Below are 26707 nucleotides of genomic sequence, written 5' to 3'. Positions count from 1 at the left end.
TTCCCAGGGCTTCTTCCATCTCAAAGCCATAACTCAGGTTACAGATGATTTATTGCTGGCCCTTAGAATACAGCCTAACACATCGTTACAAGACAACTATTACTTGCTAGCATAGAAAACTTGGTGAAATAAGGTTTGTTAGAAAGCTTACATATAAAATCATGTAAGATACCCTCCCCAGTGAAGAACTACTATTATCTGTAACTGCTGAGAGTATATACATGTGTTTTAACTAATGAATATCTACTTCTTACATAGAAACTGTTATCCATAGATATCAGGATATTTTAATCCTATTTTTTTATGATCTTCTATGTCCCATAGTCATTCGGACATCCTGATGACCTATATTCTCAAGAAGCCATCACTCCCTGAGACGAGTCTGTAGTGATTGGCTAAGCAGAACACATAATCCACCATCCATAAGTATTTTTAAAGAAGGGCTTAGAAATACTTGTGGTTCCCATACAAAAATATAGTTGCACCTTCCTGAAATCATAGTCATTTAGCTCCTACTGATTTAGAACCCAAAGTCTTTCAGCTCGGATAACTGGTGAGACTTCATATTTATCACCTTGGTTGGGCAGCAAAATATTCAACCCAATTACTTGCTAAATCTGAAGGTAAATCTTATGAAGAGACTGAAGTGACTGAGACTGCAATCATGCTAAATGAGGTCTTTACTGGGGAACCCCTCTAACACATGGCTACAGGCATGCAGCCACGCTGCATACTCCTTCATATAATCCCTCACTCCCTTCTGCCTTTTGGATGCATGGAAGATCCTCCCTCAATTGGTGATTCATAGCCTTCAATAAAGGTGTCTATGCCCTTTCTTTTAAGAGCTGAACTATCTAAAAACTGTAGAAAACACTCAGTTGTGACATCTGCCTATTTCTTAGCTAACTTAAATCCAGCACAGTAGTATCTTCTGCAGAATTTTCTAGTATTTTTGTAGACCTCTATTCAGCATGTTGTATTGCCTTTGACATATCTTACCTAGAGGAAATACGAGGTTATTACGGCAGTCAAGCATGATACCGCCCTAAGTTCACACTGAATTCAAGAGATGCAGGAGAAACTTTCAGTTTTATCTGTTATGAAAAGACAATACACCTGTTATTCAATCTTCGCACTAGCTCTGCTGTACCATTCTTTCAGGTACTTGGAGCTCACAGGAATTTATAGCTGTCATGAACTGCTAAGGCAAACCCATTCTGGGTTTGGCTCTGATGACAGACTTGAAGGAGCTTTTCTGGTAAAACAGGATTGTCTCCTGCATAGAATTCTGAGTATATTTTGTGGTGGGGGTTTTTTTCTCCCATGATCTATATAAAATTGTTATATGCTAGTTTGTAACAGTCAATTGTCAAGACTTTCATGATTTGTTGCAAGCTATCCATTTTTTAATGCAACTTTGCCTTTTTGGCACTCATTGAACAGGACATACTAGATCTTATTGCAGATTTTAAGCTGTCATAGGTTATGTAGTTAGCCTGCTTTGACATCCCAGTTTCAGAAGTACCTTTCTACTGAAACTTTAGTGTTTCAGGCTGAAGGAAAAAAAAAAAAAAAGAAAAAAAGACTGAAGCAATACAAATGGATAGGCTGGAAGAGTGGGCTAACAAGAAACTTATGAAGTTCAATAAATCCAAGTGTGAGATCTTGCACATGGGAAAACATAATCCAGGAGTGCAGCACAGACTGGGATCCACCTGGCTGGGGAGCAGCTCTGTGGAAAGGGACCTGGGGGTCCTGACAGACAACAGGCTCAATACGAGTGAACACTGTGCTGCAACAGCAAAGAAAATGAACAGGATGCTGGGTTGCATCAAAAAGGGCATCACCAGCAGCAATAAAGAAGTCATTATCCCACTCTACTCAGTGCTTGTCAGGCCACACCTGGAATACTGTGTTCAGTTTTGGTCCCTGCTATACAAAAAAGGTGTGGACAGCCTGGAGAGGTTCCAGAGGACGGCCACCGGGATGATCAAAGGACTGGGAAGCCTGCCATATGAGGAAAGGTTGAGAGAACTGGGTTTGTTCAGCCTTGAGAAAAGAAGACTTAAGGGACACCTCACCACCACGTTCCAGTATTTAAAGGCTGACTACAAAGAAGATGGAGAGTCTCTTTTTCCAAGGAGTCACGTGGAAGAGACAAGAGGTAATGGGTGCAAGTTACTCCTGGGGACATTCGGAATGGACATAAGAGGAAAAATTTACACAATGAGATATTGGAATAATCTCCTCAGGGAAGCGGTGGATTCCCCAGTGTTGCTGTGTTGGGTTTGCGTGGCAAGGTTTTGGTAGCGGGGGGGCTACAGGGGTGGCTTCTGTGAGAAGCTGCTAGAAGCTCCCCCTGTGTCTGATAGAGCCAATGCCAGCCGGCTCCAAGACGGGCCCGCCGCTGGCCAAGGCCAAGCCAATCAGCGCCTCTGTGATAACATATTTAAGAAGAAGAAAAACACTTAGAGAGAGCGAGCTTTTGCAGCCGGAGAGAGGAGTGAGAAGATGTAAGAAACTCTGCAGACACCAAGGTCAGTGCAGATGGAGGGGGAGGAGGAGCTCCAGGCGCCGGAGCAGAGATCCCCCTGCAGCCCGTGGTGAAGACCACGATGAAGCAGGCTGTCCCCCTGCAGCCCATGGAGGAAGGATGAGGGGGTGTAGAGATTCCACCTGCAGCCTGTGGAGGACCCCACGCCGGAGCAGGTGGAGGCACCTGAAGGAGGCTGTGGCCCGTGGGAAGCCCACGCTGGAGCAGGCTCCTGGCAGCACCTGTGGACCCGTGGAGAGAGGAGCCCACGCCAGGGCAGGTTTGCTGGCAGGACTTATGACCCCGTGGGGGACCCCACGCTGGAGCAGTTTGCTCCTGAAGGTCTGCACCCCGTGAGAGGGACTCCATGCTGGAGCAGGGAAACGATGAGAGGAGTCCTCCCCCTGAGGATGAAGAAGCGGCAGAAACAACGTGAGATGAACTGACCGTAACCCCCATTCCCCGTCCCCCTGTGCCGCTGAGGGGGGGAAGGTTGAAGCCGGGAGTGAAGTTGAGCCCGGGAAGATGGGAGGGGTGGGGGGAAGTGTTTTAAGAGTTGATTTTATTTTCTCATTCCTCTACTCTGTTTTGCCTAGTAATAAATTAGATGAATTCCCTCTCTAAGTTTGGTCTGTTTTGCTCATGACAACAATTAGTGAGTGATCTCTCCCTGTCCTTATCTCGACCCACAAGCTTTTCGTTATGCCTTTTCTCCCCTGTTTAGTGAATGAGGGGAGTGAGAGAGCGGCTCTGGTGGGCACCTGGCCTCCAGCCAGGGTCAACCCACCACAGTTGCACACTTTTAAAATTTGGCTGGACAGTGGGCTGGGTCATCTCGTCTAGGCCATGCTTTTGCCATGAAAGGTTGGGTGAGATGATCCTTGAAGTCCCTTCCAACCTGGTATTTTATGATTCTATGACTGAAATAACCAGTGACCTCTGAAAATTCAGGCTCTAAAGGCAACAAACCAGGGTAGAACCTGCTGCATTTATCTGCATGCACTGAGTTGCACATCTGCTTTTTAGAAGGCTTGAAAACTCAATTGCTGAAGCTTGAAAATACACATTCTTTAGCAGAGGAAGACTCATGCAGACCCTCCATTTTTACAACTGAGCTAAAATAAGGCTACTTTGAAAGTGCAAAGACAACATTTTTCAGGCACAAACTCTTTCAATGCCTCATCATTTTCATATTTAAATATTTGAAGAGACTTGTTTTAGTTTTGAAATATTATGTTTAGCATATTTATATTTGGAATAAATGCAGATGTTATATTTAGGATAAATAATTTCTAAAGAAGACACCATTATTTTTAAATTGCTTGATCAAAAAGTTCAGAATGTTTTCTCACTCAGTGTGACTTTTGATTAAAGCTGCACATTTCTGAGATGAATCCTTTATCTTAACCTTGCCTTTTGACATTTTGAATTAGCCTCATGGAACGAATTACATAAAACTGCCTCTCTACCCATACATAGATTCAGTGACGATAAAAAGCAAGATGTCCTATTAATTTCCTTGTATGAAAGATCCTGACATAAATGCAGTCTCTTATCGCTGTACTGCTCTATAAACCAAGGTTCATTTCTCAGACACACTGAAATGTGAGATGATAGAATAGCTGACCCACTTAGGATCAGCAGAAAGTTTTGTCTTCGCTTTCTTAAATACTTAATGTTTTGTTAAAACAAACAGAATCTATGCTTTTTGTAATCTTTAATTTCTGTTTCTAAACTCACTGCCAGTTCCCTAAACCCCTTGTTCAGTTAGAGAATTCACTTCTGAAAATAATACTGTGCTTCAGAAACTTAGGTGAGCAAATATTTTTTTGTTGTATCACCTAACTGTGTAGCTGACACTCCATATATTTATTTCAAATATTAAGATGAGAAAATTCACTGAGTAAATTATGGGACACCACAATAGGACACACATAGTTTTTCATCAGTGCAGAGCAGGAGGAAACAGTTGTCTGGATGCAATTTACCTACTGAATTAGTGTAAATGACCATTCAATGTTTAGAGCAGTGGTGGATTTTAAAGGACTTGCAAGATTGAACCATTCGTTAGACTGAAGGCAGCAAGGATCACTGTGTGGGGAAATCAGAGACATGTAAGTAAACCTGAAAGAGAAGAGAGCTTTGTGAAGGTCCAATTCATAACAGAGTGGCAGGCCTGAAAAAGCTGTACAGCCTACTTAACCATAGAGCTGAAGTTCCTTCTTGGCCTCAAGCAGCAGAAATACTGTGTTGGCTCTCTGCATCTGAACAACTGGATTCTGTTTCTGCCATACCTTCAAGTGGCCACTGATGATGAACTTTTGTGTCTCAGACTCACTGCCTAGGGTAAGAGACTTGTGGCATGTGTTGTTGCTTAAAGGCCCTTCCTAGTTCTGGCTTTCTCCAGGTCTCAATTTTGGGTTGGGCTGTTCAGCATCTCCAAGACTGTGGCCTATCCCGCTGCCATCCTCATGATATGCCCCATCTTCTGGAGGGGGAAAGGGTATGTCTTGCATACCTCAGGATGTGCAATGGAAAGTCTCCCAGCCACAAATACGTCTTTTCGGCTTCCATCCTTTGAGCTATTTATGAAAGGCCTTGACTGGAAGAGGATTGAGACATGCACACAGAAGTAGCATGTCAGTCTGGGATAACTTTGGTTTCCTCCTTTTCATCTTTTTTTGTGTTTCTTTCTTCTTTTCTCTTGGAATATCATGCAATTATTTCTGTTTAGATTGTGGATTAACAGTTCTTAAGATGGCTGACCATCTTTCATGATCTCACAGCTAATGAGGTTTTCTAAGACAACTCATCCCCAAAATAGCTTCTCTCACAGTAAGGTCCCTTCTAGATATAATTTGTATTTATCAGGTATACTTTGTATATAAAATACATATTTATTTTCAGATTATTTTAACAAGCTTTGAAAACAAAACCGTGTTTTCTAAAACATGAATCTCTCTTCCCTTTGCTCATGCTTCAAAAGCAGTAAGCTTGTCTTCACTTAATGGAGGCAGAAATTACCTTTCAAAAAATTATTGAAACTAATGACTGCAATTTCATACTGTTCCACAAGCCATGGTGCTGTTTCTTCTTGCTCTAATGAGCAACTAACTGCAAATGCTTGTTTTGACTGCATTAAGAAGCCATTTACAAGAAAAGGTTTTTCTTTAATAATCAAAGTAGAATTCCTTTGCCAGGAACTTCTCTGAGATATTAGGATCACTAATTGTTTATTAAAAACAGGCACAAACATTTAGTTAAGTAGCATATCAGGAACATAAGTAACCCTTAGGTCTTTGGTGTAAGGTAGTCACAAATCAACATTTCATTTATAGGAAAAGGCATTGAGTGTGGGTGATCCGGTCTTCAAAAAGGGCAAGAAGGAGGACCTGCGAAACTGCAGGCCAGTCAGCCTCACCTCATCCCTGGAAAGGTGATGCAACAGCTTATTCTGGGAGTCATCTCTAACCACGTTGAGGAAAAGAAGGTTATCAGGGGTGGTCAACATGGATTCATCAAGGGGAAATCATGCCTGACCAAACTGATAGCCTTCTATGATGGCATGACTGGCTGCGTGATGAGGGAAGAGCAGTAGATGTTGCCTACCTCAACTTCAGCAAGGCTTTTGATACTGTCTCCCATAACATCCCCATAGATAAGATTAGGAAGTGTGAGTTGGATGAGTGGTCAGTGAGGTGGATTGAGAACTGGGTGAATGGCAGAGCCCACAGGGTTGTGACAAGTGGTGCAGAGTCTAGTTGGAGGCCTGTAGCTAGTGATGTGCCCCAGGGATCAGTACTGAGTCCAGTCTTATTCAACATATTCAATGGCCTGGACAAGAGGACAGAGTGTACCCTCAGCAAGTTTGCTGATGATACAAAACTGAGACAAGAGGCCAATACACCAGAAGGCTGTGCTGCCATTCAGCAAGATCTGGACAGACTAGAGAACTGGGCAAAGAGGAACCATATGAAATTCAACGAGGGCAAGTGTAGGGTCCTGCACCTAGAGAGAAATAACCCCAAGCACCAGTACAGGTTAGGGGTTGACGTGCTAGGAAGTAGCACTGTGGAGAAGGACCTGGGAATCCTGGTGGGCAACAAGCTCTCCATGAGCCAGCAACATGCCCTGGTGGCCAAGAAGGCCAATGATATCCTGGGGTGCACTAAGAAGAGTGTGGCCAGCAGGTCGAGGGAGGTTATCCTCCCCCTCTACTCTGCCCTGTGAGGCCGCATCTGGTGTACTGTGTCCAGTTCTGGGCTCCCCAGTTCAAGAAAGACAAGGGAGTCCAGTGGAGGGCTATGAAGATGATGAGGGGACTGGAGCATCTCTCGTATGAGGAAAGGCTGAGACAGCTGGGTCTGTTTAGCCTGGAGAAGAATGAGAGGGGATTTTTATCAACACTTATAAGTATCTAAACAGTGGTTGTCAAGACAATGGGGCCACATTCTTTTCAGTGGTGCCCAGCAACAGGACAAGGGGCAATGGGCACAAGTGGAACACAGGAAGTTCCATCCGAACATGAGGGAAAACTTCTTCACTTTGAGGGTGACAGAGCACTGGAACAGGATGCCCAGAGAGGTTGTGGAGTCTCCTTCTCTGGAGATATTCAAAACCCGCCTGGATGCGATCCTGTGCAACCTGCTTTAGCAGAGGCGTTGGACTAGACGATCTCCAGAGGTCCCTTCCAACCTCCACCATTCTATGATTCTGTGATTGTGAACTAGTATAGCACAATGCAGACACCAATTACAGCAGCGTTCGTCATTTTCTGATACTCTCTCCTACTTTACTTTTTGCACATCACAATTTAAGTCATGCTAATTTTTTCTTGTCACCTAATGCCAGATATTCCATTTTATGAGAAAGCATCAGACTGTGTGTACATGAAACACCTTGACATCACCAATCAAATGAATTGATGTGTAATGGCAGTCAAAGCTACTTTTTCTTGACTTGTCTGGAAGAAATATTGCATGTTATCTCCCTTGTCTTATATGAGATAGATGAAGAATCACATTTCTTGGCTGTCTTTGGCTTTCTGCAGTCTTAGACAATAACCCAATTTAATTGACTAAAATTATGTGGAAAAATACCACAATCTAATAAAGATTAGCCTGGCAAGTAATACATTTTATTAAATACTTTGTATTACTTGCAATTAGATTTTCAGGCCAAGTTTTCAAAAATATTTGTCTATGAAAAGTTTTGAAAATTAGTAATGTAGTACTTCTGGATGGGAGAAACAAAGGAAATCAGGACACAAATCAAAGTCCTAAGTAATTTCTTTAGTTATATGCCATGCCAAATAATTTATTCTTAATGTTCACCCACCAAAAAAATGTCCTTGGTCTGTAAGGTGAACAGCTAGGCAAACTGATAGGCAAGCAACAATCCATGATTGCAGTACACAAGAATGAGGTATAGTGGGTCTAAACCCAGAACTTACAAAAAAACCTGAGTGCAATTTTCACTAATAAAGAATAATTCTCTCTCAAAACAGTAATGCATCCAGGTGGTGTGTAGACTACTGCAAAACAGTGCAGAGGAAATTAAAATTTACACTTTTCCCGAGATTTGGCTTAGCTGACATCTTCAACAATGTAATCCACCCTCATATTCTTTGAAGGCAATAATGCTGCTAAGATTAACCCCATGCATACCATCTTCCTTAAGTAATCATCACCTATGCTGTTCTGGTCTCTACCATTCTCGTCTCTTTCAGGTGGTACAGGAAATCAAGATAAAACAGCTAGTCCTAACTGTTTCTGACCAGTGTTATTTGTCCCAGTGTTTTGACCAATGATCTTGTGTGCTTATGGGTAAACTTTAAAACAGAAATGTTTTGAATATATCCTTTTAAGATAAACTCCTGCAGTCTTTCATCTTGTGTCTATAGACTGGAAATCACCAGATGACAGTGTATTCATAACTTCTATGAATCGTTGTCCAAAAATTTATATGGTAGCCTAAAAACTTATGGAAGACACTTAGTGGATCATAACACACCTCAGCCAAGGAGCTAGCTATACAAATGTGCTACTGTGAGATGGTATATTCACTTTCCTGGTTCCTTTGGCTGTTTGTCCTTGAGTCATGCAGATTCAGTCTACTGTATGCTGCAGGTGGATACCATCACGTGGCAACTTTAACAATGCTGCTCTAGAGTATCAGAGGAAAAAGCCCCATTAAACACACTCAGAAAAGCATTTCTAGAGTTTAGCTTTAACATATGTCTGCAATAGCTCAGCTCTGCAGAACTGATACTGAGGCCAATGAAATATGTGCTGTTATGAGCTGCACAAGAACAAGCAGAGAGCATAATTTGTTCTTTATAAGCCAAAAGCAGGCTTCATCAGTCATGATATCTATTCAAAGACAGGAAGCTAGTTTTCATGGGGGTTAGAAACCTGCATGAGAGAAACTAAACACTGTGCACACCAAGGCTGGTTCCCTCTCTCCTCTTCATTGCTGAAAAAGTTGTTGGCCACCAGTCTTCTCTTGTCTTTAAGGAAACCCACCTTGCTGAAAATGCTTGGGAGTGTGAATGAAATGTATATATTTTTATGAAAAAAATATATGTGCATATATATATATACACTACATGGCATATTTATGTTCATACAGCCTGAGCCAATACAAGCTAATCTGCAGCCTTGATGACCTAAGTGACCAAACCACAAGGGGCTAGTGGTCTCCAGCACAGCTTTGACTGAGGCACGTAGCCCATCCTCTTCCCACACTGCAGACAGGTTGCGACCAACGCATGGACCATGTAGTAGGTTGTCAAGGCTTCCTGCCGGTTCTGCACCATGGACAGAGTCCTTGCTGTTCAGATTTGGTTGGCAACCACCAAGGGAATGCCTGATACAGGCTTCAGCTTCCCTTCTGCTGAATTCTTGAAAACTATGGGGGGTTTTTTTGCCTCTGTTGCTGAAAACATCTAGTGGGAAGCAAACATTGTTAACACTGTCAGTTCCTATGTTTTTATTGTAAATCCTGCAAAATTTAATAAAAAAAAAAGGCCACATGCACTGGAAAAGGAATACTACCTCTTATTTATGTTATATATTTACATATTTTATACATTTTATTACTGTATATATTCACAGATTTTACTTTATAAATTTACATAATTGTTTTCAAAATATATTCCCAGTTCACATAGGTGCTATGAACCTGATAAGGAAAGATTAAAAATATTTCCTTTATACCAAACTCATGAATCCCACCTATTTTGTATTCATTCTTTTTTGTAAGGTAGGAGCTTATTCACTATTTTATAACAACCTTGTTTTGTTGTAATACAACTTTAATAGGAGGTTTCTTATTGAAACATGAACAGAAATTGAATTAGTCCTATCCCAGCTATCCCCATACTGAGAGAGATCAGTGGCATGAGAACAAAAAGAACATTACAGCCTGTTTGCCTTTAAGTTCAGTCCCATTAAACGATGGTCTCTTGCAGGCCTATGAAATCAATTAAGAAGTACTTGTGAAGATAGCCAAGGAAAAACTGTTTAAAGCCTTAACAGCTTAAATACCCCCTGTTTTGATCTTAGCCCTATAAAGCTATTAGACTCCAGTCTGGATTGCATTAGTACTATGAAAGTCAGCTGCTAATCCTGTAACCACACTGCCTGCCTTGCCTCTCTCCTGCCCATGTTTTTATACGGATTGTTTCGAGCAGAGGTGACACTGAAGATGTATCAGGCAGAAGAAAATACTAAACTGAATAAAAAATAAATAGATAAAATAGATGAGTTTCTTTCCTAATAGAGCCATCTATGGCTTAATAAAGAACAGGAATAGTGGGGTTTGTTGTTTGTTGTTGAGGTGGTTTTGTCCTAGAAAGTAAGATTCTAGATATCTTCATGCTGAGAGTATTTCATAAGTTCAAGACTGTCTATGCCAGAAACTACTGGAAATTGAGGACATTTCCAGAGACCAAAGGAACCGAAGGGGATTCCGAATACTCTAGGGGTGAACTGCACTGGAACGTGATGAAAAATAGTGTTCTTTTTCCCTTGGGGATTATTCACACTACAAGGTTTGCCAAACCTGGACTAGATTTGTTTGTTTGTGTCCCATATCAATTTCTTTACTCAGATTTTGAGTTTGTGAATTTTTATTGAGGTGATTTCTTCATATTTTTATATAGCTTTTTTCATTTTATACAAATTTGTATAATAATTTTGTGGTTTAATGTATCTATTTAATTGAACCAGACTTTCAAATTGAAAAAAAAGAAACATTTTTACTTAAACAAAAGAGAACCTTTAACCAAACAAAGAATGTTAAACTGGAATATTTCAAACATAAAAAGTAAAAAAAACCCAAAATGTGATATCCAAGCTTAGGAACTCATTAAACTTGCACTCACATTTTTCTGTCTTCTATGCACAATATTGAGTCAAAAAGACTCTATAAGTTGTTCTCTACAAGCTGCCATTAACACTGAAACAATGGGACTTTGAGCAACCCTGGTGGAGGGTGTCCCTGCCCATGGCAGGGGGGTTGGAACTAGATGATCTTTGAGGTCCCTTCCAACCCAAACCATTCTATGATTCTCTGAATATTCATCCAGAAATCACTTAGTATAGTAACCCAACTCTTTCCATTGTCAGCAAGGAAAGCCATATATTAGAGAGACTGCTTGCAGATAAGATGGTAAGAATTTCCTCTGCTTTTCTGACACAAAGTCCCAACAGGGAAAGGGCAGTTTAAATTCCACACACAGTTACAGGATCTGTGTTGGTAATAATAACGTTGCAATAAATGAACGGGTGTGCCAGACTGTGATGTCTGACCAGAAATGTCCAAATAATGAAGATACACCCAGAAAACATCTAACAGAAAAACCTCTGAAACAATCCTATGGTATGACATTGCTCTGCCAGGGAATATCCTTATGCTAAGGACTGTGCATCCAAGCTTGCACCAGTTCCTCCAGCCTGAACCTAGGTGTGGATTGGGTCAGGTTTCTATCAACACTCAGTACCACACTGACTGAGATGCTCCTACCTCTGCAGCATCACATGTAGCACTCAATGTTCCCCACACATTTAGGGCAGGTTGTAAAGTATTCTCTTCACATGCACAGCTTTTCCCCAGTATGCAATTTTGTTTTCCCTTCTTTCAGTCCCAGCACAATTCATAAGGCTCCTCAGCTTTTGCAAGTCCAGGAAAAAAAAAAAAAAAAAACACAACCAAACCAAAAACACGTGTCTAACACCTGGATTGCCTGGTGCTCTCCTGGACCAATCCTGTCCGCCTCAGCAGAATTTCATTCCACTGCTCTTTTCACACGACGGCAAAGACTGCTCTTCATCCACCTCCTCTAAGCATGACCCAGTCTGAACCAGCCCCATTGCACACATCCAGCGCTGAACAAGGAAACAGATACAAGCACTAAAACCCAAGCCCAACTCAGTAACAACCCATACCAGAGCAGAAAGCTGAAGATCAACTGATTATTAGGGAAATTCAGGTTTGGATCCAAATTCAACATCATACTTTGAAATTCACAGCCTTACTTCATCAGTTCCCCACACACATCCTCCTCCTCCATCCCACTCCATCTCCAGTCATCTCACATCCCTCTAGGACCTGCTTACCTGTCTGTCCTGCAATCGTAGCAAACAGCCTATGGGGAATCCTGGATGGGATCTTCAGTCCTGCTCTTATCTGGTAATACCTGAGGAGAAAGAATTTAAAATGACATGCTGTTACACAGGTGATCACTTGAACCAATCTAAAAATCTGTGCAAACACATCCTGGGCATCCACACTCAAACAGAAGTGCTCAAAAGAACACGCATGCTCAGAGATACTGAGCCTTTTCATCTGCTTTGGAATTTTAACTAAAGTGGGTTTATACTGATTTTAATCAGGTCCCTCTTATTTGACAGTAGTCGGAGTGGACACACTGTCCTAACGTGTGACTAATGAGGAAAGATTGTGAAAAGCTCTTGGCTTCTTGTAGGGAAAAGAGATATAGAGAAATATCTACAATAAAAGGCAGTGAGATCAGACAAGGAGTGACAAAAATTTAATACAAAATATAGAAAGAGGAAACTTCTGTGGAAAGACAACAAATGTGCTAATCTCACACCTAGGAAAATTCAATTTATACAGTGATTACCATTCTGCTGTTCCATATTGAGGCTACCATATCATGAAAAAGTTACCATTAATGACATCTAAACAAGCTGTATTCTAGTCATTTGCTATCCCATAGGTGATCACTATATTAGATGAAGAAAGACCCAAAATGAAAACCAGCCATTTCACCAGCTTAAGTTACACGTGGTGCAGGTTACTTCGGAAAGTTTGTAAATATGAGCTCAGTCTAAAAGAGAAACAAACCTCATCCCAGTCTTCCCTCATTAGCACTTTCATGAATGAGCAATAAGAGACAGTGTACAGTGCTGTAACTAACACACTACACTGTAGCTCAGGATACTCCACCTGTTTGCAGATCTCCCACTGACCTGCTGTAACACCATGTTGGTGTCAATCCCACTTTCTCTGCATTTTCCCTCCTACGCTTTATTTGATCTATTTTTTTAATAAATTCCTCATATCTCACAAGTGTTTGCAGATTTTTTTGGCCTGATTTTTGTCTGAGCCTCTAAATACAAAAATAAAGGTTAAATTATACCTGTAAAGGTCCACCCAGTACCTAAAGACTTGATGACACTTAGCAGAATTATTTTCTCAGAAGCGTATAACAGTATGTGGAAATGAACAGTTAACCCCCCCCCAGTTTTCTGTGAACTGCACTATAAATAACAGCTCATACAGGTTATGCTTACCAATAAAATCTTTGCTAGAGGGTTAATAGTGGATAAATCAGATCTGCCTCTGCTAGATTAAAAGTTGAAGAAAGGGGTTTGATGGGGAGAAAATAGAAAAAAAAAAACCCAAACAACAAACACCTCAGAGGCAGTTGTGTCATGGTCCTTCACAGCTGAAAGCTCACGTTATCCTACCTACTCCAACTGGCAGGTCCTTGCGAACCTGGATATAATTCCTGCACGACCTTTGACATTTTTAGGTATCTATTTTAGGCAAGAACTTGGGAATTAAAACTCTTCATTTACATTTTAATTTTCAAAAAAAGAAAATAAAAGAAGCTCAGATTCTAGATACACACAGTATGTAGTTAAAAATAACAGCAACCAAATCTAAACTGCCTGATCTTTCTCTCCCTTATACTGTCTTTGCACTGTGGTAGGAGTTTTTAATTAATGCTATTGCTTCTGATTTCTTCTAGAGCAAGTGCAATAATTATTCCTTAAGAACCTTTGTATTTTCATCACAATTCTATGCAATACAATTTTTTAACTAACAAAAATACCCTATTTGGACTATCCATACTGTCTAATTGTTTCCAAATAACAGCAACATGGTATTAAAGGAGGATTGCCCCAGCAGTGTGATGGAACACTCCTCAGTATGCAGATATTAATGTTTTACTACATATCCATTCCACGAGACTTTTTCCTAAGAATAACATCCTATAACTGTCTGTCTACCTCTTTTAGATTTTTGTGGTGGCTTATCCTTGGCTAAGGGCCAAATTGTGACCCAGATGCTCTCTCGCTCCCCCTGATCAACAGGACAGTGGGAGAAAATAGGATTAAAATAGGATGAGATAAAGACAGGGAGATCATTTACCAGTTACTGTTACAGGCAAAACAGACTCAACTTGGGTGAAAATTAATTTAATTTATTCACAATTGAGTAGTAAGAAACAAAACCAAACATTAAACCAATACCTCCTCCCATCCCACCCCCTTCTTTCCAGGCTCAGCTTCACTTTTTCTGACTCCTCTCCTCCCAAGCAGCACAGGGGGATGGGGATGGGAGTTACAGTCAGTCCATGACAGTGACTCTCTGCCACTCTGCCCTCCTCACACATTCCCTGCTCCAATGTGGACCCTTTCACAGGCTGCAGTCCCTTCAGGCAATAGCCAACTGGCTACCTACTGCCACACTGTGATAATCTCTGCCTCCCCTCATCATGTGTTTCACGTTCAGAAGCATCTCAAGCAGCCCTCGATACTTTCATTAGGAAATTCATTTCCAGTGGCTTGACTGGTGCTCCAGATTAAGTCACCTAAAGCTGGGGAGACTATACAGAGGTACCAAAGCTGCCAGGTTCAATAACCACGTAGTCAAAACTCTCAGTAGACCTGGAGACATTCTGGTTCTAAGACAGGATGCTGGGCAGACCTTGGCTTCACTCATTGTCCAGACTAGAACTGCTGACTACAATATAGCCTCGGACATCAAAATACTGCAGCCCTGAGGAGAAGGACTCGGGTTATTGATTGATGAGCTCAACATGAGCTGGCAGTATGCGCTTGCAGCCCAGAAAGACAACCGTGTCTTGGGCTGCATCAAAAGAGTTGTGACCAGCAGGTCGAGGGAGGTGACCCTGCCCCTCTACTCTGCTCTTGTGAGACCCCACCTGGAGTACTGCATCCAGCTCTGGGGACCCAGTACAGGAGAGACATGGAGCTGTTGGAGCGAGTCCAGAGGAGGGCCATGATGTTGATCAGAGAGATGGAGCACCTGTCCTGTGAGGAAAGGCTGAGAGAGCTGGGGTTGTTCAGCCTGGAGAAGAGAAGGCTCCGGGGAGATCTAATTGCGGCTTACCAGTACCTGAAGGGGCCTACAGGAAAGATGGTGAGGGACTGTTTATCAGGGAGTGCAGTGACAGGACAAGGGGTAATGGGTTTAAGCTGAAGGAGGGTCAGTTTAGATTAGATGTTAGGAAGAAATTCTTCACTGTGAGGGTGGTGAGGCACTGGAACAGGTTGCCCAGAGAGGTTGTGGATGCCCCATCCCTGGAAGCGTTTAAGGCCAGGTTGGATGGGGCTTTGGGCAACCTGGTCTAGTGGAGGTTGTCCCTGCCTGTAGCAGGGGGGGTGGAACTAGATGATCTTTAAGGTCCCTTCCAACCCAAACCATTCTATGATTCTATGATTCTATGAAAAACATGTGAAGATATCTCAATACTGGTGACTTCATAACAAGGTTATTTCCACCCTTTATTATTGCCTTTGCAAAATGGTCTAGGTGTAACGACATACAGGAGCTAGGTCTTCATCTTATTTTAACCTTTCCCTGCTCATCCCCTTCATTTTGGCAAATTCATTTGAATGTCAGAGATATTCTAGAAGTCATAAATAGACATCATCCTGTGTACCCATCAAGTTTAACTTCCCAAAAAGAAAGCTACATAGAAAAGTCATAGAAACCTAAGGAATTCTCATATTAAGGTTAAACTCTAAGGTTAATGGTCCAGATATAAGGAGAATCTGAAGACTAGTAAGGTCTGCAGTACTAAGGAATGCACCCCAAAATGTGACTCATATTTTACAAGCAACCAAACATGTTTTCATTCTTTATAAAAAGAATTACACTACTCAGTTACTAATAAACAACTTATTGTAGATTGTTTGGCACCTGATGCCAAAAGGTCTGGCCTTGATACTGCAATGGCATAAATCAATTTCAGTATAAACCATCATGGAATTAGATACATTCTTCCTAAAGAAAAACTTTACAGAATGGTCCTATGCCCAGAAGACACAAGAGAACTCTCAATATCCTGCTGTTTCAAGATTTGTGCAATTGTACACGTGTGTATTGCAATGTCTTGCACATCAATGTAGTGACACTGTTTGTCAATAAGATTAATGGCAGAGAAGGACAATGATATAGAGGACCTCAAATTCCAAAAAGTTCCCCAACACCCCAGTGACATCCATGGGAATTAACACACAGGGCAGTGAAAGTGTTAAAGGCTCAAACCCAAAGATTACATTAAAAATTAAATAGAAATAGAAATGCTCACAATTTATCAGTTTATTCCTTTTAAAATTGAATCATTTCCCTGAAAATCTTTGAGAACAAGTCATTTTTCAATGAAAGTTTCAGATAAAACATTAACAGCGGCTCCAAAGGAAGTTATAAATATCACAAGCAGAATATGAGCAAAGAACAGCTTCACCTTGGGTGGCCAGAAAAAGGTAGAGACATCCTCATTTGAGTTTAACCAGACCTCTCGTTGTCCAGTTAAAATAAACAACCTCCATACAGGAAACTGAATAAACCCCATTACCTGTTTTTTTTTCTATTTTTAAGCCACATATCAATATTTAAATCATAAGACAGGCAAATATTATCCATTCCTCCTTAGAGCTTCCTCTGAGGCTTTGCAGGCAGGGAGGAAGTGTCAAACAGTGACTTTATGCCTAAGCAAAAACATAAAAATGAAAGTTCCTGCTCCCACACTGTGAAGCTGGATGTTACTTCACAATAGTTTGTGCATTGTGAGGACAATTTTCCTGATCAAAATATAGGCCACTGCAAGATGCTGAGTCACATACATTCTCTTCAGCAGCAAACAAAGATAAACATCTCCGCTTCCCCACCCCACTGCCCTACACCCCTCTTGGTCGTGCCAGTACAAGTAATAGTGAGACCAAGATGTAAAACAGAACCATGCTAAACTGAGCACAAATAACAAATAAAACAGTCTTTTTGTCAGTACTTCTACAAAAATCCACACAGGACAGTAGGTGGAAAATGGTTTCGACATGCTAAGACCGCTCACTCTATTACAGTGAGGTACTGTCTGAACTAGAAATGGCATAAATCATGCTGAGAAGCAACAGGTGCAGCTGACCATACTGTGTTCCTGGTTTTCCACAGAATGAAGCAAATCATCTCCAGCTGGCTCTGAATACTCTCATCACGAAGTGGCCTGCTCATCCTCACCAGCGTCTTCCAATCCACCCAAGTAAAAGAGAGATCAGTTCAGTGGCCTGTGCTCTCCTAGAGTCTGCATGAGCTGTTCTTACTCGAGTGGACCATTTGCTGTGTGGACACTGGCAGCACATGCTTGAGGGCTGGCTGCTATCTGGGTGGAGGCAATTGCACAGATGTGGCTTCTCTAGATATCAGGAAAAAAAGTCTTTACTTTGAGGGTGGTGAGGCACTGGAACAGGTTGCCCAGAGAGGTTGTGGACGCCCCCTCCCTGGAAGTGTTCAAGGCCAGGTTGGATGGGGTTTTGGGCAACCTGATTTAGTGGAGGGTGTCCCTGCCCATGCAGAGGGTTGGAACTAGATGATCTTCGAAGATCCCTTCCAACCCAAACCATTCCATGATTCTATGAAAGTAACAAGCTATTTTGCGCTCCTCTTTACTTTTTTTTAATGAAGAGCACAGAAAGGAAGGCTAAGGGGAAAGAGTACAAAGCTTTGAAAAAGATCACAGCCAAGGTGCCAAAATCAAAGAGGTCAGCATGCTGAGTGAGGATGAAGCTGGAGAACCTTGGTAGAAGTGGCATGTTGTAAGGCTCTGATAACAAGCGAATGTTGCAAACATCCGTCCTGACTCAAGCAGGGATAAACTGATAACGAGGGAATGTGGCAGACATCCATCTCAACCAAGGACAAAACCTGCAGAGGCAGGATACCTTCTTGTGAGTCCATTCCCCTATTCCTGAAATATGTAGACAAAAAAACATCTGTGTCCTGTGCATGTGTGCCTGTGAAAGGCCATCGTTCAGTCAACCCTGAAGGGAGGGGACAGTGAGACCCCCAAGACCCCCACAACCCACCGACTCATTTCTGGCACATTCCTGAGCACATACGGCACCTGCTCAGTGATGACAGACCCCCACCTATGGGGTGCCTTTTGGGTTATAAAAACGGGAAACACAAGTTTTAGGTGCGCGCCCACCACCTGAGGACTACAACTATGAGCAGAGAACATCACTGGATCCAAGGGTGGTGATATTTTTCCCTCTCTCTCTCTTTCTTTCTCTCTTTCTTTTCCTCTCTATCACTCTCTTTAACTTCATTTTTGGCACATTAGGAGAATATCATCACAAATTTTGCTAAGCCATTACCTTTCGTAGTTCTGCTAAGTATTGTTATAACTTTTGCCAAGCCACTATCTTTTGTAGTTCTGCTGAGTTTTAAGTAAATTTGTGATTTGTTTGAACCTCTAAAGTAATTGTTGATACTCCTGATTACCACGCAGAGAATTAAAAAGTTAACCTCACCCTAACCCACCGAGTGGGATGGGACACATGTGAACTGGACACTCAGTAAGACAGGTTTACAACGAAACCAAGAAATCAATAATGGTACAGAAGCATGGTGATGAGCAGAAGCTAAACAGTCATTTTGCAAAGCGGCTGAACTAGTCATCACTATGGGTCCCTGAGTGTGTCCCCAGAAATACATAAGGCTTTACGGGAGATTTTGAAGGAAAGAATAATTAGGAAATAAATGACAAATTGCAATTTCTGTTTTACTGCAATTAGGCTAACTCTGGCCCATTAGAGTTAGGCTACGTAGTATCTTTCTTTGAGTAAACAGCTGGTATGTGGCTTGGTTTTGGTTTGGGTGTTTTTTTGGAGGAGGGTTTGTTTGGGGTTTTGCGGGTTTTGGGGGGTTTTGGTTTTGGTTTTTTTTAAGACAAAAGCAGTGCAAAAATGCTTATTTAGACTTTAGTAAGTAAGGAGACCATGGAAAATCGCCAGCTAATGTGCAACAGGCGCTGTGAAGGGAAGATCAGGAAACAGCAAGCTGATTTTAAGAAAAGAACTAAAGGAACTTGGCACACTTAACTCAGCAAAACACAGAGCAATCAGATTCCCTCTCCATCTATAAATATACTGGGAGGAAAAACATCAGGAAGCAAGAAGAAGAGTGAGGTACAAGAAAGTAAAACATTGGCAGCAGAAAAACCACATATAAACTGCCCATGAATAAATGAAATTTAGAAATAAGAAGATGTAGCTGGCAAAGGAGCAAGACTGTGAAACAACCCCCTAACAGAAGCAGGAATGAGAAAAAAAAAAACAACCAACCCCGAACAAAAACCAAACCTATTTACTTTTGGGGGAAGTTTGGTAAATTTCCTAATGATAGGACATGAATCCTTCTTATTTGCAAGACCAATATTGTTTACACGGGCAGTGCATACCAGTCCAAGCCCCTTCTCTCCTGCAAGATAGCCTGAGTAGGTCACCCTAGTAGCAATGAATTTAGAATCATAGAATCACAGAACGGTTTGGGTTGGAAGGGACCTTAAAGATCATCTAGTTCCAACCCACCTGCCATAGGCCATCACCACCTTCACTGGCCATTTGTGAATTATTCATCTTTAAAATGAAACAGATAATTTGAATATTAACTTTGTTTTCCTGTGCCTGGACATGCATTGGTCCCTGATGACTTGTACTGACTCATCTAGGGCGATGATGTTAAAGCCTCCCTTGGGAGCCTGACTCCACTAACAGATGTGCTGGGTGACACTGCCTCCCTTGCCCTCCACTTCCACCTTTCAGTCTCTCAGCACTGCGGTGGTCAGACCTCCTCTCAGGAGCACCAAGATCACTCTCAGATGTTAAATGCTCACTCAGTGATCAAGCAGGGTGCAGAGGGTTGGGATTTTTCTGGGTTTTAATTTTTACATTGCACTCAAATGCACAGAGAAAATAATTAATTTTAGGAGAATAAAACATTTCTGTTCCAGATAACTCATCATGCCACTTCTAGTGATCTAACCATAGCACAAGGCAGTACCTAATCCCAAAGGATTTACATTAAAAACAACAGAGGGACACGTCAAGGGAGCAGGCTGGTACCAATCCTGTTACTGACACTTTGGAATCCATCCTTCCCTTGTTTTCTTCTCTCAGATCAATGCCAGAGCGTCTCAGCTCTCACCTAGTGCCACAAGCTGCTGCCTGCTTTTCTTCCCCTGCCATTGGCTGGTAATGGCATTGTAGAGCCTAGGTTAAGAAGGGATGAGTAGTTTGAGGCAATTTGTTGGGTAATATTGATGCACACTACTAAACCAGATCACTGCCACCAGGAGCCCTGACAGACCAATCTGCTCCTCCCTGATTGTTCCTGCAGCACGGAAATAAAAAAGATTGGCTCAGTAACACTGCCATAGGAGCCAGACAAGTTCAAAACTGCATAGCTTCCACCTTTCAATTATACTTGACCAGCTCCAAGGCTTAAAATTTCATCCCAAGTCAGGCTACATTTTAATAAACAACCCTTAATCCAATACATACTGCAAACAAACCACCTGTATGCTGAGGCCACTCAGTCAGCCTGCAGTTTCTGCTGCTCCTCTGACCGGTGTGGGAGTTTCCCTCCAGCAGCCCCTGTCAGCAAAACATCTCTGTTGAATCACTGCTGCCGGGGACCCTAGGCAGAACACTGGTTTGTAAGTCAATGAGGAAAAGCCTTGCAGGCAAGGAGAAAGACAGTTTTCTTCATGAAAACAGCGTGAGAAGAGACCTCAAATCTCTACGCAATATGTAACTTCATTGGCCATAAGGAAAGTTTGAACTCAGGGTTTTCAGCTGGAAAAAACACATTCCCTCTGTGGAAACATTAACAGATGTTATTGTCCTGCACTGATCATCCCCAGAAGAGGATTCCCAAGTGTGTTACCATCTGAGAGCTACCTGCTACGTATTCCAGAAGTTTATACAGGACAGAGGGAACATCTATGATCAATAATCAACCAATCAAACAATTATTTCCTATACAGACATTGGTGGCTGAAACTTTTTTTAAAAAAAAGCCTCCCATTCAGTTAGCTTCATGTTGAAAAAGTGAAAAGTGAAAAGCAGTATCTGTCTTGAATGTACAGGGAGAAAGCCTGGGTAAAGGAGGCAACCAGACCACTGTTTATTTCTCCTTTCTCTTCAATGAGAAAATCAGAGGTATAGCCATAAAAAATTCTGTAACTTTGCATCAAACAACGGAGGATTTTCCTTGCGTGTGTCGATACTGCTTTAGGTTACATATCTGACAGAGTCAATAATATTTCAGGTTTATAAACTGCACTATATGAATCCATCCCCTGTTCCTTTACTGTCTATTTTGTATAGAAATGTTTTGGTGGGTTCTTTGGCTATTCAAACAGGAGCACATGGGAAAAGGTGATAATTTTATACCTAACACTGAAGACAGACAGATAAATTAGACTATGCTCCATATCAGAAAAATTATCACATTGCTATATAAGCAAGCACAGAGTGCAGTAGCCATGTGCATAAGGCCTATAATATGACCACAAAAGGTTTCAGACAAACTTAATGCTAAAGAACAGCCAGTGTCAGTAGGTGACAACCATCTCCACAACAGCAGTTTGTTAGCAAGTTTTCCCTTCATGATCACCCTCCAGACTGTAACAGCACAAAGCTCATAGTGGCTGTGGATGGTGCTGACTGGAAAAACACGTATCAGTACAGAACAAGGCTTGTAGAACATATATGGATCACTGATACAGCTCATTTTTAAGTCTTAATAATGGATTAGGTGTCCATCCCCAGGTGTCGACAGTGGGGGCTGCAGGGCGGCCTGTGTGGGGAGAGGCCGGGGATGCCCCGTGCCGGTCCCAGCTGGCTCCAACGGCCCCAGCACAGGACACAGCTGAGCCCCTCAGCCAAGCTGGGGGTGCCGGGGGGAAAACAGGTTTCAGCAAGGGCCAAAGGTGACACAGGCAGAGGAGGAGGAAGCCAAGGAGGGAGCAGCAGCAGAGGGACCCCGAGGCCGGAGGAGGAGGAGGGCAGGAGGTGCTGCAGGCCTGGAGCAGGGATCCCCTGCAGCCCTGGAGAGACTCCGCTGGAGCAGAGACCCAGCCTGCAGCCCAGGGAGGGCCCCACGCCGCAGCAGGGGGGTATTTCCTGCAGGAGCTGCGGCCGTGGAGAGCCCAGGCGGGAGCAGGTTGTCCCTGAAGGACTGCAGCCCGGGGAAGGGCCCGTGCTGGAGCAGGGAGACGTGTGATGAGGGAGAAGTGGCCGAGAGGGGCTGGGGTGCACCCACCGCAACCCCCATCCCCACCCCTGCACCCCTCGGGGAGAGAAGACTCGGGGGTGAGGGGGTGAAGGTGGGAATGGGAAAGGTGAGGGGGAAGGAGACACCATTCTTTCTTGTTCCTCCTTTCACTCACACCCAAGTCAAAGGCCTGGGAAAGGGTGGGGAGGAGGTGTTGTTTCTTACTACCGAAATGTATTATAATTAGCAATAAATTAAATGAATATTCCCAAAATTCAGGCTGTTTTGCCCGCAATGATAACTGGTAAATGATCTCCCAGTCTTTATCTCAATCCATGAGCTTTTTCATCCTATTTTCTCCCCCTGTTCTGTTGAGGAGGAGGAGTGAGTGGGTAGCTGGGTGGGAGTTTGGTCCTTAGATATCATTAACCCACCACACATACACAATGTTTCCGGTTACAAAAATATTTTTATTTACATACAAGGGCAGAATATTTCATTTTGCAACCAAAGAGTTTGTCACTATGCCACAAAGATTCACGTAGAATCAGGAACATTTTGATCTCAAACTCCATTGTTACAGGAACTGGAAGTAAACTGACTCAGAAAAATATACAAGGTAGAACTAGCATAAAGTTCTTCTTAGTTATTTTAAATGCACTATTAAATTTAAAAAATGGAAAATTATTCCTATTCTGTTGTATTCTGTAGTGATCAAAAAAAGCATAAAACTCAAATGTAAACTTTGAAACTAAATTGTGAGCTTATTTCAAAACATTTCATTTGTGTGATGTTTCCTGAGAATCTACACACACCTGCAAACATTGATCCAGACACTTTCTAAATTAAATGCTATTTCAGGAAGTATTTCTGACCTAGCTCTACCACAGGAAGGGTATAGAAGAACCTTAGAAAAAAGGTGTGAGAGTGTTTGGCGCAGGATGTCCCAGTAGGTGGTAGGTGGTTGTTCACAGCAGCCATCACCATTCCCACCATCAGCATTCCCTTCCCATATTTTTGGCAGTAGGACGAACACCTTGGACAGCCCGGGGAACCTTCCCCTCAATTTGGAAGCCATTGGAGGTGGCAAGAGGAAGGATTTCCTCAGCCCTCCATGCTCAGTTTTACACAAACATTGAACAAGGTGACAGATCTGTCTGGCAGCTTCCTCTGCGATGCCCAGAGCTGGTGCGCCAAGGCACGACAGCGGGTTAGTCAAACACGACTGTGGCGCTCCAATCCAGACTCCACAGCCATTTATCACATCAAGTTTCTACGATTCTCGCCCCAGATTTATTCTCGGGCTCTTTAACTTTTGATGAGGGTAGGGCTAAAATTAATAGGGAAAGAGGAGGGCAATCCATAACCTCCTTGCAGTACAGTAAGCAATGTAGCCCTTGTCTCTAGCTAGAAGGCATAGTGGGTCTACTGAAAGCAAACTTCTCACCTGTAAGGAGGCTGTAGCATGCAGACACAAGGAAGCATGGCAAAGGGAATTGTGCATTCCATAAGAGGAAACTGGTCAACTCTAAATGTATGGCAGTCTTTTTTTTTTATTATTTTTTATTCTGACAGAAAATCCTGTTTTAACAACAAACGCTGTCCAGTTCTGCAGACCCAAAAGGTAGTTGGCATGATTCATTCTCACCCAAGCAAGCAGTAGGCGAGGGTTCTCAGCATCTTCTGAAGGTGCTCAGCATGTGCCAGGATCAAACACAGGTAGATACAGTTTAAGTCCAGGATATAAGGCTGGGAACTCTCAAGAGCTGAGTGCTCTGGGTACAATGTACAGAAGATACAAACAGCTTTTTGCAAATGAGCACTAGTGTTAACAGGAGACCTCCCACATTTCAGTGCATTAGTGAATCAGAGCCTACACTTGGCACTTGGTGCTTTTGACGGAAGGCTTTCATTTGGATCCAGGTAAGCCACAACCTTGATCATTTTTATATTTCTAGCTTCTCGTAGCTTTTCATCAGATCATCTCTTCTCTGCAGAAACTTGCAGCCCAACAGGCCATAAAAGCTCCAGCCCCTGCATCCCTGCAGCTCTCTGACAATTACACCAACCAGTACTCTTTACATCTCCTTTTATGCTCACCTCAGGGGCTCTTGCCCTTTTATGCTCACCAAGGTAGCAATGCTGCCTTTTATTTGGTCCCATATCCATACTCTGAAAGCAGTTTGCCCTTTACTTCTCTTTCAGACAGCATAGTAAAGTAGGGGTGAAGAGGAGTAGGCAGTAGAATGGTGAACAGCAGAGTGAAATGAAAGAAATGCGCTTTATTGTTGGAAAAGAGAGACAGGGAAAGGAAAGGGCAGAAAAATTAGGAGCCCAATAAGGGTATGAGCACTAATGTCCTTGTCTTGAAAGCAATAAGAAACCTTGAAAACAGTTTAATTTAGTCTCACAGTCAAGTACTAACCTTTTTCAATCTGCTCTTACATTATACAAACAACAAGAGATCGAGAGATTTTGTGCTCTTCTAATTGAAGCACCTGAAAAATCTTACACTGTGATAATCTCAGAGAGTTAAGTAACCCTTAAGTCTTCTGGGTGCAAACAAGAGGCACTGTAGAGCAATCATTTAATAGATATAAAAGGAGCTGAATATTTCTGAAGGTCATTCTTTTTCTTTCTTAATTCAAACTTTTATATTACATCTTTTTAGCTGGAGTAAGACAGATATGGTGTCTCATGAGAGTTCTAAAGTGGTTTTGTAATGTTTATAGACTGAAATGGATAAACAGTTTTGGAGAAGTGGTTATTTATACTAAATTTTGTTAAGTTTTGGATCCCACTCCTGGAAACAGGAGACAGCACAAAATGATAGCCAGGAAATGGCTTCTCAGAGGCTGCTGCTTTAAAAAGTATATAAATCTCTTCATATTCTGTCAGAACCTCCCAGAAGACTGAAAGCTGAAGTGACCCTGAAACAGAAATACAAACTGATTGGGGGCAAAATGGGTATGTCTAACCCAGTAGATGAAGGAGAGATTTTCACTTCATTCACAGCCTGACGATTGTCTAATCCTAAATGAATACAAAACCTGAGTATCTTCCAGCCGTTGCCCCTGAACTAGTTTCCAAAGGAAGTAAGTTTGGGGACATGAGCAAAGTGGAGATGCAATGCTATCTGACATGGACTGAATCATGATCCCAGGACACGTTATGCCACTTAGCCCATCTAGCAGATCCCTGAATTCTGCTGTCACTAAATTGGTCTGTTCAAATACCTGGAACTCTCATACGAGATGAACACTTTTTATGATGGAAGAAAATCCTGCAGACAGGTCAAGTTGCTTTATCCCATGGCTATGCCTTTATCTCTGGCAATTTCAGGATGGTCTCCTGGCCCATGATTCCACCCAGCCATTGCTCTGCTACTGATCTGCCATCATTTGGCTCAGTTTCAGCCATTGCTGGCTGACTGGCAGAACAAGGAAAGGAGAGGAGCCATATTATCACACTGCAATTGGAAAGTGCTTCCCACCAAAGCCTGACATTTACAGGAACCCAAAGGGAATTCAGATTTGCTGCCGCCTCTTCTCCCTATAGCAATTTGGTGTTACAGTCCCTGCTTCATATCACTGACCCAACACATCAGGTCTCCACTCTGCTCAGGTGCATCAGTCAGTGCAAGGTTGAAGCATTTGGCAATAGCACCCAGCACACTTCCCAAGGGCAATGCAGAGCTGTGTAAAACTGAGCCCAGTGATGGCAAGTCAGTACCAGAGCAGAGAGAAATACAAAACAGCCACCCGTCATAAATTCTGAGAATTCAGCATTTCTGTCTTGGTCCAGCTGAATTCTTAAGGTACATGTCTGTGGTGGGTTGACCCTGGCTGGGGGCCAGGCACCCACCAGAGCCGCTCTATCACTCCCCTCCTTCACTAAGGGGAGAAAAAGTACAACAATAAGCTTATGGGTCGAGATAAGGACAGGGAGAGATCACTCACTAATTGTTGTCATGAGCAAAACAGACCGAACTTAGAGAGGGAATTCATCTAATTTATTACTAAGCAAAACAGAGTAGAGGAATGAGAAATAAAATCAAATCTTAAAACACCTCCCACCACCCCTCCCATCTTCCCGGGCTCAACTTCACTCCCGGCTTCAACCTCCTCAGCGGCACAGGGGGACGGGGAATGGTGTTACAGTCAGTTCATCACATGGTGTTTCTGCCGCTTCTTCATCCTCAGGGGGAGGACTCCTCTCATCGTTCCCCTGCTCCAGCATGGAGTCCCTCCCACGGGAGACAGTCCTTCACGAACTTCTCCAACGTGAGTCTCTCCCACAGGCTACAGTCCTTCATGAACTGCTCCAGCATGGGTC

The 26707-nt window shown here is 42.6% G+C and overlaps 1 protein-coding gene across 1 annotated transcript in view; it reads right to left on the bottom strand.

Annotated features, from left to right (window-relative positions):
- FAM135B (family with sequence similarity 135 member B) overlaps nucleotides 1-26707 on the bottom strand; it is a 211968-nt gene that overhangs the window by 96824 nt on the left and 88437 nt on the right. Inside the window, exon 3 of the mRNA XM_054818307.1 lies at nucleotides 12154-12233. Within this exon, the coding sequence (XP_054674282.1) occupies nucleotides 12154-12233 (80 nt within the window). The remainder of the gene's footprint in view (nucleotides 1-12153; nucleotides 12234-26707) is intronic.

This window comes from Grus americana, chromosome 2 (genome assembly GCF_028858705.1).
Source record: "Grus americana isolate bGruAme1 chromosome 2, bGruAme1.mat, whole genome shotgun sequence".
NCBI lineage: Eukaryota > Metazoa > Chordata > Aves > Gruiformes > Gruidae > Grus > Grus americana.
The sequence above is the reverse complement of the archived record's forward strand: the minus strand, read 5'-3'. Positions and strand labels throughout refer to the sequence as shown.